This window comes from Neolamprologus brichardi, chromosome 17 (genome assembly GCF_056152115.1).
Source record: "Neolamprologus brichardi isolate AB-2024 chromosome 17, ASM5615211v1, whole genome shotgun sequence".
NCBI classification, from domain to species: domain Eukaryota; kingdom Metazoa; phylum Chordata; class Actinopteri; order Cichliformes; family Cichlidae; genus Neolamprologus; species Neolamprologus brichardi.
Window position 1 is genome coordinate 26,053,576 of NC_142120.1, and position 19,317 is coordinate 26,072,892.

A 19,317-nucleotide genomic window follows, 5' to 3' on the forward strand; every position below is an offset into this window, starting at 1 on the left:
AGCAATATGAAATATTAAGGTGGACTTTAACTCCCAGTTATCTCTGGGTTAAACCTGTTTTCCCAATCACAAACAGTTCACGTGATAACAAGTTGTGACATCCATCACAAACTGAACAAAGTGTTAAGCCATCCATCAAGATGTCCACACTGAAAGAAATGTCCACTTCCCAGTTTTGCTCAGCATAAAGTAGAACTTATCCACTCAGTGAAATGATTTGGCGAAAGTAAAAGATTTCCACATCAGTTTGCCAAACAGATTCAGAAACAGAATTTATAAACTAAAACAAAATGTATGGCATATCTTTTTCAGAGCCTCTTGGGTTTTTTTTTTTGTTTTTTTTTTTGTTTGCTTGTTTGCTCTTTAATTGGGTGTATCACGCTCATTGATCTATTTTCTCTACACATATGCTGACAGATATTTGGTTTCCTGATAATTAAGGATGCAACGATACCAATATTTTCAAACCGATACGATACCGATACTTGGATCTGAGTACTTGCCGATACAGAGTACAAAAACCGATACTTCTACCACACACACACACACAAACGCAATAAATTGGAAGACAGGTTTTATTTTATTTTCTGCCGATAAAAAATTTAATCTTAATAAAAATGACCACAAAAAAATTTCAAGTGAAAAATAAGCACTTCTGTTAAATTATTGCAGAGTCTCCACATTGTAATTTAACAAAATATCGCTAAACTATTGGCACTGTCTCGAGCTTTCAGAATAATAAATAAACACTTTTGTTTGAAATAAAATAAATACAAATTAGGTTTGAGAATAAAATAAACTTTTAAATTACAAACAAACAAAATAACGAAAGTATTTGGCATTGACAAATAAACTCCTCATCTGCCCATGGATCATCAGTCCACTGTGCCGTTAAACCTGACATCGCACACACACTGCTTGTCTTTACCTCTTCAGAAAGTTTTGGCACCATTATCTCTCTGATGTATGGGCGGTTGGGAATTTCATATCGCAGCTCGAGTATGCTGAGAAGACGATGCAATCCTATGTTTTCCACAGCCGGCATTGGCTGGTCATCCAGAGCGATAAAATGAGTCAGAGCCTCTGTTATTTTAACTGCCCGTGGATTTTCTGTTGACATTTTTCATCGCTTTTCCAAAACCTGAGTTAAAGTTGGCTGTTCCGGTCCACACTACTGACATTTTGTTTAGCCTAGCTACAGCAGCCTCCAGTTTCTCTTTTTTATCTGGAGCCGCCAGTCTCACTCGCCTAACCCTGTGCCTGTTTAGCGCGGGATGTCCCCCTAGTGGCCAATCTAAAAAACTACAACAGAAATGACAAGCCACCCTCTGATTAATGAAATAAGTTGGTATCAGTTCATGGTATCGGTTAACTTTTATGAGTATGAGTACACACATATTTTACAGTATCGGCCCCGATACTGTGCATCCCTACTGATAATGCTTTGAGAGGAAACTTAGTTATGTTTGTGGTGTGATGCTCATGTAGTTACCTAATCTTGTAAACTGTTTGGATGTTCTTGGAAAAGGACATTTAATATCTATATAAAATAAACTTTAAGGTTTTCTTTTTATTTTATTGTAAAATTTAGACTTTAAATGTTTAAATTAAATCCTGAATGATAAGAAAAAGAGCAGTTACCTGTGCTGGAGAGTGCCCAAAGGACAATTAGAGCAGTCAGCTTCATTGTGATGAACAGGTCAATTCTGCAGATTAGTTTCCTTGGAATGCGATACTAAATCTCAGGAGCACTCCAACACTTTATATACTGAACAGGTGAGCTCAGGATTGGGTGTGTTTACATTTTTACAGCATGAACATTCAGACATTCATCTCCTCTTTTGTCAAATCATTCTGCTAGCGCACTTTACCACACCCTGGTAAATTGTACTCATTCATAAATGAATGAGTACAATTTCTTATAATGCGTCACTGAGCCTTCATTCTCTCTTTTGCTATGTAAATTTTATTTTTTTTATTTTCCGTGTTTTGCATTTCCTTATTCACTAAATTAATATGAGTCCATGATTACTTGTCATAGTTGTAGAAACTTGTAGAGTAAGGAATGAATAGTCACGGTGAGATCTTTTCTACATCACACTACATGAAGTATTGCACAGCATTATTTTAGAAATCCCTCAACACCTTTTGAAGATTTAATGTACATTTATCTACAGTTTAACATACAGATGTATTTGTTCCTCACTACTATTTTCTAAAGGCTTAGTACAGCAAACAAAGTTTTGGCTATAATGGCACTAGCCATGGATGCTTGTCTGTCCCGCTGTAGTTAGTGTAAACCCATAATCAATGCAAGTTTTTCACTGGAGCTACAAACAGTCAAAGCTTATATGCAAACACACATCCTATTTCTATAACTTACAGAGATAGTGTGAAATCAAGTTTCAATGATACTCTTAATTTATCATGATGCTTTTCCCCCCTCATGATTAAATGCACTGCTATACATTTTGCCTTTATAGAGCCACTGCAATCTGCAAATTATAATGCAGATGTAATATCACTAGACTCATGGCTCACTTGTACTTTTGTTGTTCCTGCTAATCTGTGATGTTGATAAACCAGGTAACCGACCTGTTCAGTGAAATTAATCAGACAGAGGCGTAAAACTACTCCAGCAGCAGGTGTGGCAGCAGTCTCACTTTGAGTATCACATTAATATTTGTAAAGTGAAGGAACTTCACTTTTACTACATTGCTGTAGTTAAGTATATTTTAGCTCAAACATTTCTGTTTTATTTTTCATAAACTGAAAAGTATATTTTGCACTTTGTTCATTTTGCTAATAACATGTAAATAACATCACTAAGTACAGATGATACTGTGACTCTAATAAAAGCTTAAAATTTTTGAAAGTATTTAGTGTAATAAGTTAATAGCTACTTTCTGATGACATTGCTGCACCCTCTTGTTGAGGTATAATCTATTTATATCTTAATAACAGCATGTTGGAAATCAAACATAAGGTATTCTTTGTATCGGGTCTGTGTGTGTATCACAGGCACACACAACCCTGCCCTTGGCACGTCATGTTTTGTTTTTTCTTTTTTTAGATTTTGGCTTCTGTTTTGTGTGTGTTTTGTGCATCTCTAAAAGGACAACAAAGAGGGTTGATTTTCATGCAAGATGTTTTTATTTTAGATTCTGGTTGTTCTTGTTGTTAAGTAGCTGTTTTCATGAGACTCTTTACTCTCTGAACTGAAGCTACTTAATGCTTTGCTATATCCAAGATGTATCCAATACAAAGTATTGGGATTTATTTTCTGGTTTTTAAAGTGAGCTGCAGCACTCTTCATTTTGGGAAAGGCTCCCCTACGGTAAGATAATTGAGTGGCTCCACGTTTTTCCCTGTGTCTCTTGCCTTTAGCTCCCCTCTAAAAGCAATCTTGCGTCTACATATATTTGCTTATCTGAGTGTAGAACCTAAGAACACGTTCTGATTTTCCTCCACTCCAAACTTGACTAAAGACCTGTCCTCGCAGGGACACTATGAAGAGATACCAGTATCACTTTATGCACACTTATATTACAATGAGCATAAAGAATGCAGTTACATAACACCTGTCGTAATGGACCAGGAACCAACACTGCTCTTGTTTTCCAATTAGTGAATTTCCTAGAAAGTGTCTTGAATGTTTTCCCTTTGTGAATAATATTTCTTAATGCAGAATGATAGAACTTGGTTTAATCCTTGCCAGATTTATGGACAGAAACAGGAAGACATAATATGGCTTATGTCTTTCCTCCTTGGCATTTTTGTTTTAACACACAGAGTGCATTTAGAAGTACCTCCTTTTCCTAACCTGACCTTTACCTGACAAATCTTCAAGGTTGGGTAGGGGAATCATTAAGGACTTAGGGGGAAAAAGAGGAGGGTTCTACGAATGATATTACACAAGCCTTCAAACAATTTAATGTCAGATGCCTGCCTAATTGAAACTATAATGTGCAAAAGAAGGACAACAAAATACACATCTTACTTTATCCCATGTCCTTATTGTTATAGTTTAGGCAGGCAATGTAACTGAGAATGTCATTTACAAAGCTGGCGATACAGTTAAATTAATGTCTAAATTCAATAACAAAAATAGCAGCATATGTTTTATGCCTGATGTCATTAAGATAGCTGCTTCTAGGTGAAATTAAGTTATGCCTGTGATGTCAAAACGTTAGCTCTATCCTAAAATTCTTCACTTGATCCTTACACTGAGTGTTTATACCCAAGTCCCACTCATTTCTGTTCTTCAGAAATACTGTTTTGAAACAGAGTAATTTTACTGAACTAACTTGTCTTTTCAGCAAACCATTTCTCCATATTCATGCATAAAAAACCAAAGGGAAATGTCTGCTAAAATACAAATATTAATGACACCGTGTTAATGTGCTACATAATAAAGTCTGAATATTACAATATGACATTGGGCAAAAAGACCCCAACAAACAAACAAATAAAAAATGCGTGCACACACAAACAATGTTGTCATTGTCCTTGGGTCTTGTCCTGAATTCCTCCTCTCATCCCCGACTAAATGCTGCAGATGGTGGAGCGTGGTTCTGCTGAAGGATTTTTCCTGTTAAAAGCGCGTTTTATCTTTCCCACTGTTGCCAAAGCGCTTGCTCATAGGGTCATATGATTGTTGAGGTTTTCTGTGTTCTATTATTGTAGGGTCGATCTTACAATACAAAGTGCCTTGAGATGACTGTCGTTGTGGTTTGGTGCTGTATAAAAAAATTGAATCAAATTGAATTGAAATCTTTTTTTGTTAATAGGTTATTACTCGCTCCCTCAGCGACCTTACCTGGTCTGCTCATTTTTTTGAGATGTTAGTTTGGGCGCCTCCTGGCAGAACACTGTACATTACTGAAGTGAACTTGCTGGGTCTTTGTGTCTAAATTACACAACACTGCTAGTAGATCACCCTGTGAATACTTCACCATAATAATTTGACCTGTGCAGGATAACTGCTCCATAGTCTATACATTAAATCTTATTTTCTTTTATTTACCTGCTGGATAGTTACTGAGTGTAACGCCTTTCCTCCACTTTGTTTAACGACTGAAGTAGAATTTCCTCTATCGATCACTTTATCCCAATCAACTCTAATTAGAAGTTAAAATAATGATCATTCTAAAGAAATGATAATTAACCTTTGGCTGGAAAAGTACAAGTATAGCTTGAATTGGATAATAACCACTACCTACTTTCTAGGAAGCATTTTTCTAGAAAGGAGTTTTTTTAAACTTTTTAAATACATAAAGAAAAGTGTTGTTTTTTGTTTGTTGATTTGTTTTTACTCTCTTTATGTGTTTAATGTCTATCTGCATTGTAACCTACGTAGACATAGTAATTTCTATGTCTGTATAGGTTCTCAGTCATCCAGGTGATGGTAATATTTGTAGAAATAGTAGACTTTATTACTGCAGCTAAATAGACAAACATACAATACGTAGCACTGGGAGTGGCATTCTGTCAGGACAAGTAAGGCAAGCAGGACTGAAAACAAAAAACGAGGAAACAATTTTTAGTTTTCAGGAAATGGAATTAGAAGCATTTCCTTTCTTGCCACCGCAAGTGCCTGTCTCTTGATATAGAAAATTTAAATAGTCCTTTTTTGCCTTTTCCTCTTCATTACTCTATTGTGTTTTCTCTGTTACTCTGTGTTCTAAATTATACACTTTAATGGTTACGTTATGAACTACATAATATATAATTATATACTGAATAGACTGGGTGTGTTTACATTTTGTAAATTCCAAACATGCAGTTTGCTCTTTTGCAAAATCATGACGTAAGTACAGGTCCCACACCCTTTTAATCCTGCATTTAACACTGTCGAAACAAAAAAGGGTCAACAGTTACGTTCATTTCTAAAATTAAATGAATGACAATTGTCTCCTGTTGTGTGTCATTTAGGCTTGTCATCTGCATTTGAATTGTGTATGAATTTCAGGTTGTGTCAATTTTTTTTTTTTTGTCTGACCCTAAACGCCTGTTTAAGGGGTTCTTATTTTCTTCAACCAGTGATGAATAGTGTCATAGCAACAAACACTTTTTCCCACTTCTGTGTAATTTGTTAGAGTAAATGTAAATGTTACTAAGAAATGATCAGACAAAAGAGGGTTTTTAGGGAATGCTGTCACATGTTATTTTTCTATGGCATACATGAAAGGGTGAAAAGGATAAGACTCAAACTTCAAATCAATTAGAATTCTGTCTGGTTCTATGGTTGATTAATAAGCTGGAGTGGCATAATATGGCTTATGTCTTTCCTCCTTGGCATTTTTGTTTTAACACACAGAGTGCATTTAGAAGTACCTCCTTTTCCTAACCTGACCTTTACCTGACAAATCTTCAAGGTTAGGTAGGGGAATCATTAAGGACTTAGGGGAAAAAAGAGGAGGGTTCTACAAATGATATTGCCACGGCCTTTTATGTTCCAAACACCAAAAAAGTCCAAGAAAAGGCCGTGGGTGGCAACGGGAGGTTTGTTTTTGGAACGCACTTCTGACTCCATTGTTTAAAAATCATTTGGCGTTTATGTCGTGCAAAATTATAAACAAAAATCAACCTAATAACTTCTTACAACTTAAAATTAAACGAAAGTTAACTCAATTTGCTTTAACAACTTCAAAAGTGGTCAAAAAAAATCATTTTCTAACCCTCCCGTCTTCCATCACACATTTGGGCGGAAAAAAAAAACAAAAAACAAAAAAAACCCACACACTTACCACACCCCTCCAGGGTGCTCTTAATCCCATGATTAATGGGAGGGTCCATAAGCCAATAAACCAATCACTTTCCAAAATCTTTTCCAATAAAATGAATTACAAATTTACATAACAAAACTAGGTCAGCATATTCTTACAACTTTAAAGTAAAAACAAAAATGATTACAAATTGCGTTTTATAAGCATTCAACAAAAATGGCCACAACATTCCGGCCCCTAATTCCTGTGTAACATGAATTATATCTGTCTGAGTGGCCATCACAAAGTGCAATATTGATAATTTTCTTCAGTAGTCCATGTCTTCATAAAAACAAACAAACAAACAAAAAAAGGTCATTGTTCTATGATTTCAAGTCTTTGTTGTTCATGTGTTTGTTTTGTGTGTATTGAAAAAATGTGTATGTTGCATAATGGAGTGTAGAGCAAAGTGAGTGTCAGTGTGAATGTAGAGCCAGAGGTTCCAGAACTTGGCTCAGTTGGAGGCAAACATTCATTGTTTCCTCTAGATGGCCTCCACCAGGAGACATATTTTGTTGATTGGCCTCTCCAGCTCATTTGTTTGTGTCTTAACTCGAACACAGCGAACTACTCCGTGTGCATCGGCCATGGTTTCAGTGATGCGGCCAATGGGCCAAGAATTTCTTGGTGCAGCTCCATCAACAATAAGCACAACATCACCAATGCAAAAGTTCCTACTAATCTTGTTCCATTTCTGTCGTTCCTGCAACATACGAAGGTATTCTTTCACCCACCTTTTCCAGAACAGATCCACAATATACTGGGCTTGTTTCCATCGTCTTCGCAGATACAGGTCCTCTTTTTTGAATAAACCTGGTGGCAGCACAGGTTTGCCTTTTAACTGGAGCAAGTGATTTGGAGTAAGAGCTTCTACATCATTGGGATCATCAGAAGAAGGTGTGATTGGGCGGTCATTCAGTATAGCCTCCACTTCACACAAAACTGTATGTAAGGTTTCATCATCTAGTACTTGCTGGTTTGTGATAGAGCATAATATTCTCTTTATCTCTTGCACCAAGCGCTCCCATGCTCCACCATGATGGGCCCCGTAAGGCGGGTTAAAGGTCCACTTTATGCCATCCTGTGCTAAACCTTTTTGGATTTTACTTTGGTTTAGCTCTAACATAGCTTGTTTTAACTCACGATTTGAGTTGACAAAGTTGGTTCCATTGTCTGACCGGATTTCCTTGACTTGTCCTCTGCGGCAGATGAATCTCCTGATGGCATTAATGCAAGAGAATGTGCCACCTCAAGGTGAACTGCACGACAGGTTAGGCATGTGAAAAGAACTCCATACCTCTTAACAAGACTCCTTCCTCTATTTACTTCTATTGGTCCAAAATAATCAACACCAACATAAGTAAATGGTGGAAGATCAGCTGAGATTCTGTCAATAGGAAGATCAGACATTTTCTGCTCACCTGGCTTTTGCCGTTGTCTTTGACACACTATACAGTCTTTGATTATTTTTCTAGCTGCTGAATTAGCATGAGGGATCCAGTATTGACGGCGAAGGGTTGAAAGCATGTGATTTCTTCCTCTGTGACCAACCTTTTCATGAATATGTTGAAGAATAAGCTTTGAAACATGGCTTTCTTTTGGCAAAATTGCAGGATGCTTTGTTTCCTCGGGTAAATCTGCTTTGCTCAGTCTTCCACCCACTCTCAAGACACCATTAGTAACTACAGGATCAAGCTTATACAGATGACTTGACTTCCTTACAGTGCCAGAGTTTAGGGCAGTCATTTCATCAGCATAATGTTTTCTCTGCACAAAGCTCACTATAGCCTCCTCAGCCTTGGACAAATCATCAGTTTTGAGCAGAGTGTTCCCATCTTCTTCAGCACATATTTGATTTCCACAGTACGTGTCCAGCATTGTTTGCAGTTTAAGACTTTCTTTTACTTTTAGGATCCATGCCAGACACCTTTTTAATTTTGTCCAGCTGGAGAAGTACATCAGCAGCTTAGTAGTGGGACACACATCTTCTTTCAGCACAGCTGCACACATCAGGCCCTCCCCTTTTATTTCTGGGTCAGCTTCCAAATGGACAGATATATAAGTTTTGCCTACTGGCCAGTGAACAACAGGTTTACTGAGAAATTCTGGACCACTGATCCAGGTGGAAGATTTCAGGAAACAGCCAACCGTCATTCCTCGAGAGGCTGCATCTGCTGGATTCAGCTTTGAACTAATGTACCTCCACTGCTCAACTTTTGTCAAAGCATGAATGATGGAAACTGTTAGCTACATATGTTTTGAACCGTGTGGTTGTGTTTGCAATGTACTGTAGCACAGTTGTGCTGTCAGACCAAAAGACTGATTCACTCAGATTAAGCTTAAGTTCAACTGATAGCATTTTGTCCAAGCGCACAGCTAAAACTGCAGCAGCCAGCTCAAGACGTGGGATGGTGACTTGTTTTAACGGCGCCACCCTTGCTTTACCAATAATAAAGGAAACACACACTTCCTGCTTGCTATTAGATAGCCTAAGATATGATACAGCACCATACCCAGTTTCACTGGCATCACAAAAGTGATGCAGCTGTGCACTTTTTACCTCCCCAAATCCTTTGGGTGTGACACATCTACTAATACTAAACTTGTTAAGAAGAACTAAATCCTCAACCCATTTTTGCCAAGTTTGTGCCATTTCTGCTGGTATTGTCTCATCCCAGCCAAACCTCAGTTTACATAGATGTTGCAGAATTTGTTTTGCAGGCAGAATGACTGGAGCTAAGAAACCCAAAGGGTCGTAAATGGAGCTGACATTGGACAGAATACCACGTCTTGTAAGTGGTTTGTCCTTGTTCACAATACTGAATGTGAAAACATCATGTTCAATATCCCATTGCACACCAAGGGCTCTTTCTGTGGGGAGCTGGTCCCGACTAAGGTCCAGCATCTTTAAACCTGCGGCTCTATTTTCCTCCGGGATCTGACAGAGGACAGAGCGATCACTACATACCCACTTATTGATCTTAAATCCCCCCTTGGCACACACCTCAGTAAGCTGCTGATAAAGTGAGCGGCCTGCTCAACAGACTGGGTAGATTTAAGACAGTCATCTACATAAAAACTGTGCCTGATTGTATCTATAACCTCCTCTGGGTACAGATGTTGGTTGTCATCAGCAGTCTTTAGTAGTGCAAAGGTGGCACAGCTGGGGGAGGTTAGTCCAAAAATGTGGACTAACATTCTATGTTCCACCAGCTGTTTTGTGATGTCACCATCTGGCCACCAGAGAAAACGTAAAAAGTTTACGTGTTCCTCAGCTACTCTGACCTGATGAAACATCCCTTTAATGTCTGTCATAAGCGCTATTGTACCCTGCCGAAAGCGAATCAGCACACCTAATAAAGTGCTAGTCAGATCTGGGCCTTGTAATAGCTCTTTGTTCAGTGATGTTCCAGCAAATGTTGAAGCACAGTCATACACAACACGCAGCGTTTTCTTGCGGGGGTGGTAGACCCCATGATGAGGTATATACCACACCTTTTCTTGCTCATGCTTCAACTGTTCTTGTGGTATGATTTCTGAATGTCCCTCCATACTAACATTGTGCATGAATTCTTTGTATTCTTCAAAGAATAACTGATCCTTCTGAAACCGTTTTAGCAGATATTGCGCCCTCTGCTGAGCCACCTGCTTGTTGTTTGGCATTCTTACTTCAGGTTTACGAAAAGGTAATTTCAAGTAATAATGACCATCTTTAAGCACAGCTGACTCTGACATTATGTTCATGAACTGTTTATCTTCTACAGACATTTCTGCACACTCATTACACTGGTTCTCCACAAAATCTTGATTATACTGTTCAACCAGCATTCCCTCTAAACTACTTATAGAAATGTGGTTTACCTGGACAAAACTAGCATCATGCTCATCCTTTTGACTGCCCTGATTGAGTGGCCTATTGACAACCCAACCAAGACGAGTTAGCACAGCATAGGGTCCATTACCCTCACTGTTAATGATTCTCCAAGGTTCCAGCGCTTTGGGAGAATTCACACCAATAAGCAGCCCAATGCCAGCATTTATCGGTGTCAACTCAACATCTTTTAAGTAAGGCCATTTTCTTAAGTCTTGTTCTTTAGGGATATTTTCTTTAGTGACAGGAATAGCCTTTTGAGTGTACACGTCAGGCAACCTCAAATACTCATTCTGTTTTAAAGCAGCTACTTCCATACCAAAAAGTTTATAGCTACTTACTGGCCTTTCCTGACCCATAGTCTTTAACATGATTTCCACTTTCTTTCCAGATGCATTTAACTGCATCATCAACGCCTCGGTGCAAAAAGTTGCAGAGCTGCCGGGATCAAGAAAGGCATGTGTCTCAACAACCTTCGTCCCATTTTCAAACTTCACTTTTACTGGAATAACTGACAAGGCACATTCATTAGACCCGGCCCCAGTATGGCTACCAAAGTTCAAAGAAACAAGAGCATTTGAGACTGATGATTCTTTACAGACAGCTTTAGCTGCTTGCCACTGCCGTTCTTTTGAGTGTATGTGGAGTACAGTAGGGTGATTTTTATTACAGATGTGGCACGTCAAACGATGTGGACAAGCTTTACTCATGTGGCCTCTCTGTAAGCAACCAAAGCATAAACCTTTACTCTTAAGGAATGTCACCTTTTCTTTGTTGGCTTTTAGTTTGAATGAGTCACATACGTCCAAAAAATGAGTTTGGTCACAAAACAAGCACCGAGTTTGATCTAAGCCTTTACCTTCATGGCTTATTTGAATACATTCCATTTTGCGTTTGTCATTGTTCTGTTCTGAAACTACAGCAACAGAAGTAGCAAAGCTACTGCTTTTAGTTTTAAACGGTGCCTTTGATGGTTTTGAAGCCATCTTTTCTTTTGTGTTTTGACTCTCTCCAAAAACAGGATCTAATGCAGCTCTTGTTTGCTTTTCAAGAAAATCAAGAAGATCTTTAAATCTTGCTCTGTGATTGCACTTTTCTGTTATATCAACAACTATTATTCGCCATTTATCGCGAAGTCTAAAAGGCAACTTTGAAACAAGAATCCTCATATTGGTTGAATTTTCCAGCTCATCAAGAAACCCAGCTTCATCCATTGTGTTGAAGCAGCTTCTTAGAAAGAATAAGCTCGTAATGCTGAAGCATCATCAGACTTTAAAACTGACCAGTTAAGAGCCTTGTCTATAAATGCAGATGTTATCTTTGCTCTGTTACCAAAATTCCACTCAAGCTGTTTTTTTTGCCTCAACATAAGCTGTCTGTGGACTCATGTGCATGCAACTTCTCACTAAAATTCTGGGCTGTCCTGTAGTAAACTGTTCTAAATAATAAAGCCTATCCTGCATGTTATCAGTCTTAGTTTCTATTCCTTGCTCAAACGCCTTAAGAAAGAATCTAAAATGCAAAAGATCACCACCAAAAACAGGAATTTCTATTGCTGTAAGCAGTGACAACCTCTGTTGTTTTACAAGCATCTCAGTAATCTCATTTTGCTTTCTCGTGATCTCTGTTAGGGCACTGCTGTGGACATCAACCTGAGAAGAGATTGGCCTTGGGCTTTCCCCTTCTGGTTTAACCTTAGCAGGTACACGTGTCTCTAGGGGCATTGGCAAAGGTGAATGAACTAAAGGGGCTTTCTTTGTTCTTGGAGCCTTTTGAGCTGTAGCAGCAGGTATGAACTCAGTAGATGTTCCAGAAGGAGCTGTAATCCTGCCAAAATTTGCATGGCAGCTGCCATAACCAACTTAGTTCTTAGAGCCAATGCTTCTTTTCTTGCTTTTAATTGAGCTTCTTCAAGTTCGAGCGCATGTTTTTCTTGCAGTGCGTCCACCTCCGCTTTCAAAGCGGCTCTTTCCAACTCAGCTTCCATCAGCGCCATTGAAGCTGCACGCAAGCTTTTACTCCTTAAACTTAAGGCTGCAGTAACATTACTGGGCGCTTTACTAGAGCCCTTGCTGACAGGTTTAGCAACTCGTTCAGAAATCATGTCGCTCGTTTCTTGCGCTACTTGTGAGACACTATCATGCGGCGCAATGTCACTGTCATGAGATGCTACCTTTGATTCAACATTAGAGGCTGCAACTTCATCCTTTTGTGGATCAGGGTCTGCATTTATCCAAGTGTCGATTTCATGCAGAAAGTCTTTAAAACCGATCAGCTTAGGTTCATACCAATCGCTGTGATCTGTTTCCTGTAAATATAAATATATATATATATATATATATATATATATATATATATATATATATATATATATATATATATTTCTGCACTACGTTTACTTAGTTCCTCTTTTTGTGTGTCTGGCTTCCTGTGCAGTTCTGCACTAAACTTCCCCTTTCTTTACTTCCCCTTTCTAAAGTCTGTTGCCAGATCGACCTGTCACCCTCTGACCTAGTTGTTTCTTATGCCTCTATTACAAAGTACAAAAGACAATATAATCAGAAAATAAGCATTAAGAATATATATTTATATCATAACATTACATAAAGTTTTCTGTACTTAATTTTAAAAAAGGGAAAGCCATTCAAATTCTGAAGTAAAAAAAGCTAAATGAACATTCTCCAAGTGTGGTGATTTCATATTTATTATCTATGATGTTGAAAGACTTTTCTGCTTGGTTGCAAACCTGCCTCAATTCATATTAGTTATTACTTCCATTACAACAATTAATTTTGGTTCTTGTGACATGATATGTACTACTATGTGATCGATACACATTTAGAAAGCTTATTTCTAATCTTATCAACCACTCCCAAACCCTTTAGACATTATAAAACGAAACAAATAGTTAGTGCCTGTTAGAACCACTAAAGATCCGAGGACAACATAATTGAAACCTGATAACTAGAAACAGAGATTACATTCGTTTAAAAATAATATATAATTCAACACATCCCCCTTCCTTTTCAATTATCAAAATTTGTATATCTATTAGGGAAATGTACTAGCAGTTAGAAAAGCCAGCAAAAAACATTGACTTTCTTAATAATGAAATACTGTTGAATAGTGTGAAATATATCATTTCATTAAAGAAACTTTGAAATATCTTATAGGTACGGTAATTCATGTAGAAAAACAATTGGTTGCATTAATAGTTTTATTAGGGTGAAGAGAGTAAAAGTTTACATTCAGGGGAAACCAGAGTATCTCATCTTAAACAACATATGGTTAATATATTCTGTAATTTTATAAATGTTAAAAGTGGGGCCATGTGTTACCATCAATATGATTGAGAAAATTCAAGAAAATAAGTGACAGTCGGGACAATCATAACATTATACAAAACAAATATACTGCCATAGCTTTCTTTATTCCCCTTGCCATCAATGGGATATTTCCAAAGCAAAAAAACAAATCCCATCATACTGTCTGTTGAAAACTTGATCATGGTCATAGTTGTAATGGCTTTTTTTTTTGGTGTATTTACAGTGACAAGTTTTAGAAATGCTGTCATTGAATCACATATAACAAAAATCCCAAGTAACTAGTTTGGTTGTCTATTTCTGTATGTATATTTCTGTTCCTATTATTGCACGCTATTACATTTTTTCAAGACATTTGCATAATGAGTTTAATAAATAGATAAATATATTTGTGGGTAAATATTAAATAGATATTACACTTTATAAGTCACAAGGGTAATTGTTTGTTAAATAGTTATCCATGCTAAGGTTTACCCAGACCCTTTTACTTACATCTGAAGTGAAGGAAACTTAGATCCCAACTAAACAGGAAAAGAAGTAAACAGTAACATAAAAAAAAAATCATCCTTTCAAAGTTTTAGTGTTTTTATGGGGTTTCCAAACATGATTTACCATTTAATAGATGGTAAAGACAAAGAGTGCCACTAATAGAGGGATTACATTAATTCTGACAGAAGATGCGTGACTTTTTGTCGTTGTGGATGATTGGTGGATGGTTGTTGTTGCAGCTGTTGTCATAGTTGGAGCAGCTGTTGGTGGTGGTGGAGCAACAGTTATTGTTGGAGTAGCAGCAGTTGTTGTGGTTGGAGCAACTGTTGTTGTTGTTGTTGTTGTAGCAGAAGTTGTAGTGGTTCGAGCAGTTGTTGTTGTTGAAGCAGCTGTTGTTGTGTTTGTTGCCACGGTAGTTGTGATTGGAGCAGCAGTTGTAGTGGTTCGAGCAGTTGCTGTTGTTTTAGCAGCTGTTGTTGTGGTTGTTGCCACGGTAGTTGTGATTGGAGCAGTTGTTTTTGTTGTTGGAGCGGCTGCTGTTGTTTTGTTTGGAACGGCTGCTGTTGTTGTGGTTGGAGCAGCTGATGCTGTTGTGGTTAGAGAAGCTGCTGCTGTTGTGGTTGGAGCAGCTGCTGCTGTTGTGGTTGGAGCAGCTGCTGTTGTTGTGGTTGGAGCAGATGTTGTTGTTGTTGGAGCAGCAGCTGTTGTTGTTGGAGCAGCTGTTCTTGTGGTTGGAGTAGCTGTTGTTGTGCTTGGAACAGCTGCTGTTGTGGTTGGAGCAGCAGCTGTTGTTGTGGTTGGAGCAGCTGCGGTTGTGGTTGGAACAGCTGCCGATGTTGTGGTTGGAGCAGCAGCTGTTGTTGTTGCAACAGCAGCAGTTGTTGATTGAGCAGCAGCAATTGTTGATGGAGCAGGTGTTGTTGTGGTTGGAGAAGCTGTTGTGGTTGGAGCGGCTGCTATTGTTGTGGTTGGAGTTGCTGCCATTGTTGTGGTTGGAGCAGCTGTAGTTGTTGTTGGGGCTGCAGTTGTTTTTATTGGGGCTGCAGTTGTTGTGGTTGGAGCAACAGTTGTTGTGGTTGCAGCAGCTGCGGTTGTGGTTGGAGCAGCTGCGGTTGTGGTTGGAGCAGCAGCTGCTGTTGTTGTTGCCATTGTAGTTGTGATTGGAGCAGCTGTGGTTGTGGTTGCAGCAGCTGTTGTTGTGGTTGTAGCAGCTGTTGTTGTTGTTGGAGCAGCAGCAGTTGTTGATGGAGCAACAGCTGTTTTTGTTGGAGCAGCAGCTGTTGTTGTGGTTGGAGTAGGTGTTGTTGTTGTTGGAGCAGCAGCAGTTGTTGATGGAGCAACAGCTGTTTTTGTTGGAGCAGCAGCTGTTGTTGTGGTTGGAGCAGCTGCAGTTGTGGTTGAAGCAGCTGCGGTTGTGGTTGGAGCAGCTGTGGTTGTGGTTGGAGCAGCAGCTGCTGTTGTTGTTGCCATTGTAGTTGTCATTGGAGCAGCTGTGGTTGTTGTTGCAGCAGCTGTTGTTGTGGTTGTAGCAGCTGTTGTTGTTGTTGGAGCAGCAGCAGTTGTTGATGGAGCAACAGCTGTTGTTGTTGGAGCAGCAGCTGTTGTTTTGGTTGGAGCAGCTGTTGTTGTGGTTGGTGCAACAGTTGTTGTGGTTGGAGTAGCTGTTGTTGTGGTTGGAGCAGCTGTTGTTGTGGTTGGTGCAACAGTTGTTGTGGCTTGAGCAGCTACTGTTGTGGTGGGAGCAGCTGTTTTTGAGGTTTGAGCAACTGTTGTTGTTGTATGAGCAGCTGCTGTTGTGGTTGTAGTAGCTGCTGTTGTTGTTGGAGCAGCTGTTGTTGTGGTTGGACCAGCTGTTGTTGTGGTTAGGGCAGCTGCGGTTGTGGTTGGAGTAGCTGTTATTGTTGTTGGAGCAGCTGTTGTTGTGGGTGGAGCAGCAGTTGTACTGGTTGTTGTTGGAGCAGCAGTTGTAGTGGTTGGAACTGCTGTTGTTGTGGATGGTGCCACAGTTGTTGTGGTTGGAGAAGCTGCTGTTGTGGTTGGAGCAGCAGTTGTTGTGGTTGGAGCAGAAGTTGATGTGGTTGGAGCAGCTGTTGTTGTGGTTGAACCAGCTGTGGTTTTTGTTGGAGCAGCAGTTGTAGTGGTTTTAGCAACTGTTGTTGTTGTTGGACCTGTTGTTGTTGTTGGAGCAGCTGTTGTTGTTGCAGCAGCAGTTGTTGTGGTTGGAGCAGCTGTTGTTGTGGTTGGAGCAGCAGTTGTTGTGGTTGGAGCAGCTGTGGTTGTTGTTGGAGCAGCTGTTGTTGTAGCTGTTGTTGTTGTTGTTGGAGCAGCTCTTGTTGTTGGAGCAGCAGTTGTTGTGGTTGGAGCAGCTGTTGTTGTGGTTGGAGCAGCAGTTTTTGTGGTTGGAGCAGCAGTTGTTGTGGTTGGAGAGGCTGTGGGTGTTGTTGGAGCAGCAGTTGTAGTGGCTTGAGCAGCAGTTGTTGGTTCAGCAGTTGTTGTGGTTGGAGCAGCTGTTGTTGTGGTTTGAGCAGCAGTTGTTGTGGTTGGAGCACCAGTGGTTGTTGTTGGAGCAGCAGTTGTTGTTGTTGGAGAAACTGTTGGTGGAGCGGCACTTGTTGTGGTTGGAGATGCAGTGGTTTTTGTTGGAGCAGCAGTGGTTGTTGTTGGAGCCTCTGTTGTTGTTGTTGGAGAAACTGTTGTTGTGGTTGGAGCAGCTGCTTTTGTGGTTGGAGAACCTGCTGTTGTGGTTGGAGCGGCAGTGTTTGTGGTTGGAGCAGCAGTTGTAGTGGTTGGAGCAACTGTTGATGTGGTTGGAGCAACTGTTGTTTTGGTTGGAACAGCAGTTGTTGTTGTTGGAGCAGCAGTTGTAGTGGTTGGAGCAGCAGTTGTTGTGGTTGGTGCAGCTGTTGTTGTGGTTGGAGCAGCTGTTATTGTGGTTGGAGCAGCTGTGGTTGTTGTTGGAGCGGCTGTTGTTGTGGTTGGAGCAGCAGTTGTTGTGGTTGGAGACACTGTTGTTGGAGCGGCAGTTGTTGTGGTTTGAGCGGCAGTTGTTGTTGTTGGAGCGGCTGTTGTTGTGGTTGGAGCAGCAGTTGTTGTGGTTGGAGCTGCTGTGGTTGTTGTTTGAGCAGCAGTTGTGGTGGTTGGAGCAGCAGTTGTTGTGGTTGGAGCAACTGTTGTTGTGGTTGGAACAGCAGTTGTTGTTGTTGGAGCAGCTGTTGTTGTGGTTGGAGCAGCTGTTGTTGTTGTTGGAGCAGCAGTGGTTGTTGTTGGAGCAGCTGTGGTTGTTGTTGGTGCAGCAGTTGTTGTGGTTGGAGCAGCAGTTGTTGTGGTTGGAGCAGCTGTTGTTGTGGTTGGAGCAGCTGTGGTTGTGGTTGGAGCAGCATTTGTTGTAGTTGGAGCAGCTGTTGTTGTTGGAGCAGCAGTTGTTGTGGTTGGAGCAACTGTTGTTTTGGTTGGAACAGCAGTTGTTGTTGTTGGAGCAGCAGTTGTAGTGGTTGGAGCAGCAGTTGTTGTGATTGGTGCAGCTGTTGTTGTGGTTGGAGCAGCTGTTATTGTGGTTGGAGCAGCTGCTGTTGTGGTTGGAGCAGCAGTTGTTGTGGTTCCAGCAGCTGTGGTTGTTGTTGGAGAAGCAGTTGTTGTGGTTGGAGCAACTGTTGGTTTGCTTGGAACAGCAGTTGTAGTTGTTGGAGCAGCAGTTGTAGTGGTTGGAGCAACTGTTGTTGTGGTTGGAGCAGCCGTTGTTGTAGTTGGAGCAGCTGTGGTTGTTGTTGGAGCAGCAGTTATTGTGGTTGGAGCAGTTGTTTTTGTGGTTGGAGCAGCAGTTGTTGTAGTGGGAGTAGCTGTGGTTGTTGTTGGAGCAGCTGTGGTTGTTTTTGGAGCAGCAGTTGTTGTGGTTGGAGCAGTTGTTTTTGTGGTTGGACCAGCAGTTGTTGTGGTTGGAGCACCTGTTATAGTTGTTGGAGCGGCTGTTGTTGTTTTTGGAGCAGCAGTTGTTGTGGTTGGAGTAGCTGTGGTTGTTGTTGGAGCGGCTGTTGTTGTGGTTGGAGCAGCAGTTGTTGTTGTTGGAGCACCTGTTGTTGTGGTTGGAGCAGCAGTTGTTGTGGTTGGAGAAGCTGTGGTTGTTGTTTGAGCAGCAGTTGTGGTGGTTGGAGCAGCTGTATTTGTTGTTGGAGCAGCAGTTGTAGTGGTTGGAGCAGCAGTTGTTGTGATTGGTGCAGCTGTTGTTGTGGTTGGAGCAGCTGTTATTGTGGTTGGAGCAGCTGCTGTTGTGGTTGGAGCAGCAGTTGTTGTGGTTCCAGCAGCTGTGGTTGTTGTTGGAACAGCAGTTGTTGTGGTTGGAGCAACTGTTGTTGTGGTTGGAACAGCAGTTGTTGTTGTTGGAGCAGCTGTTGTTGTGGTTGGAGCAGCTGTTGTTGTTGTTGGAGCAGCTGTGGTTGTTGTTGGAGCAGCTGTGGTTGTTTTTGGAGCAGCAGTTGTTGTGGTTGGAGCAGCTGTGGTTGTTGTTGGAGCAGCTGTGGTTGTTGTTGGAACAGCAGTTGTTGTGGTTGGAGCAGCTGTGGTTGTGGTTGGAGCAGCTGTTGTTGTTGTTGGAGCAGCTGTGGTTGTTGTTGGAGCAGCTGTGGTTGTTGTTGGAGCAGCAGTTGTTGTGGCTGGAGCAGCAGTTGTTGTGGTTGGAGCAGCTGTGGTTGTTGTTGGAGCAGCTGTAGTTGTTGTTGGAGCAGCTGTGGTTGTTGTTGGAGCAGCAGTTGTTGTGGTTGGAGCAGCTGTTGTTGTGGTTGGAGCAGCATTTGTTGTAGTTGGAGCAGCTGTTGTTGTTGGAGCAGCAGTTGTTGTGGTTGGAGCAACTGTTGTTTTTGTTGGAACAGCAGTT

General features: G+C 40.5%; 1 protein-coding gene across 1 annotated transcript in view; it reads right to left on the minus strand.

The window, feature by feature from the left end:
* Positions 1–7,251: 7,251 nt before the first annotated feature.
* LOC148097957 (uncharacterized) overlaps positions 7,252–19,317 on the minus strand; it is a 51,317-nt gene continuing 39,251 nt past the window's right edge. The window contains exons 18-20 of the mRNA XM_087831082.1: positions 18,099–18,108; positions 17,247–17,848; positions 7,252–7,608 (exon numbers count right to left, since the gene is read on the minus strand). Coding sequence (XP_087687208.1) covers positions 7,252–7,608; positions 17,247–17,848; positions 18,099–18,108 — 969 coding nt within the window. The remainder of the gene's footprint in view (positions 7,609–17,246; positions 17,849–18,098; positions 18,109–19,317) is intronic.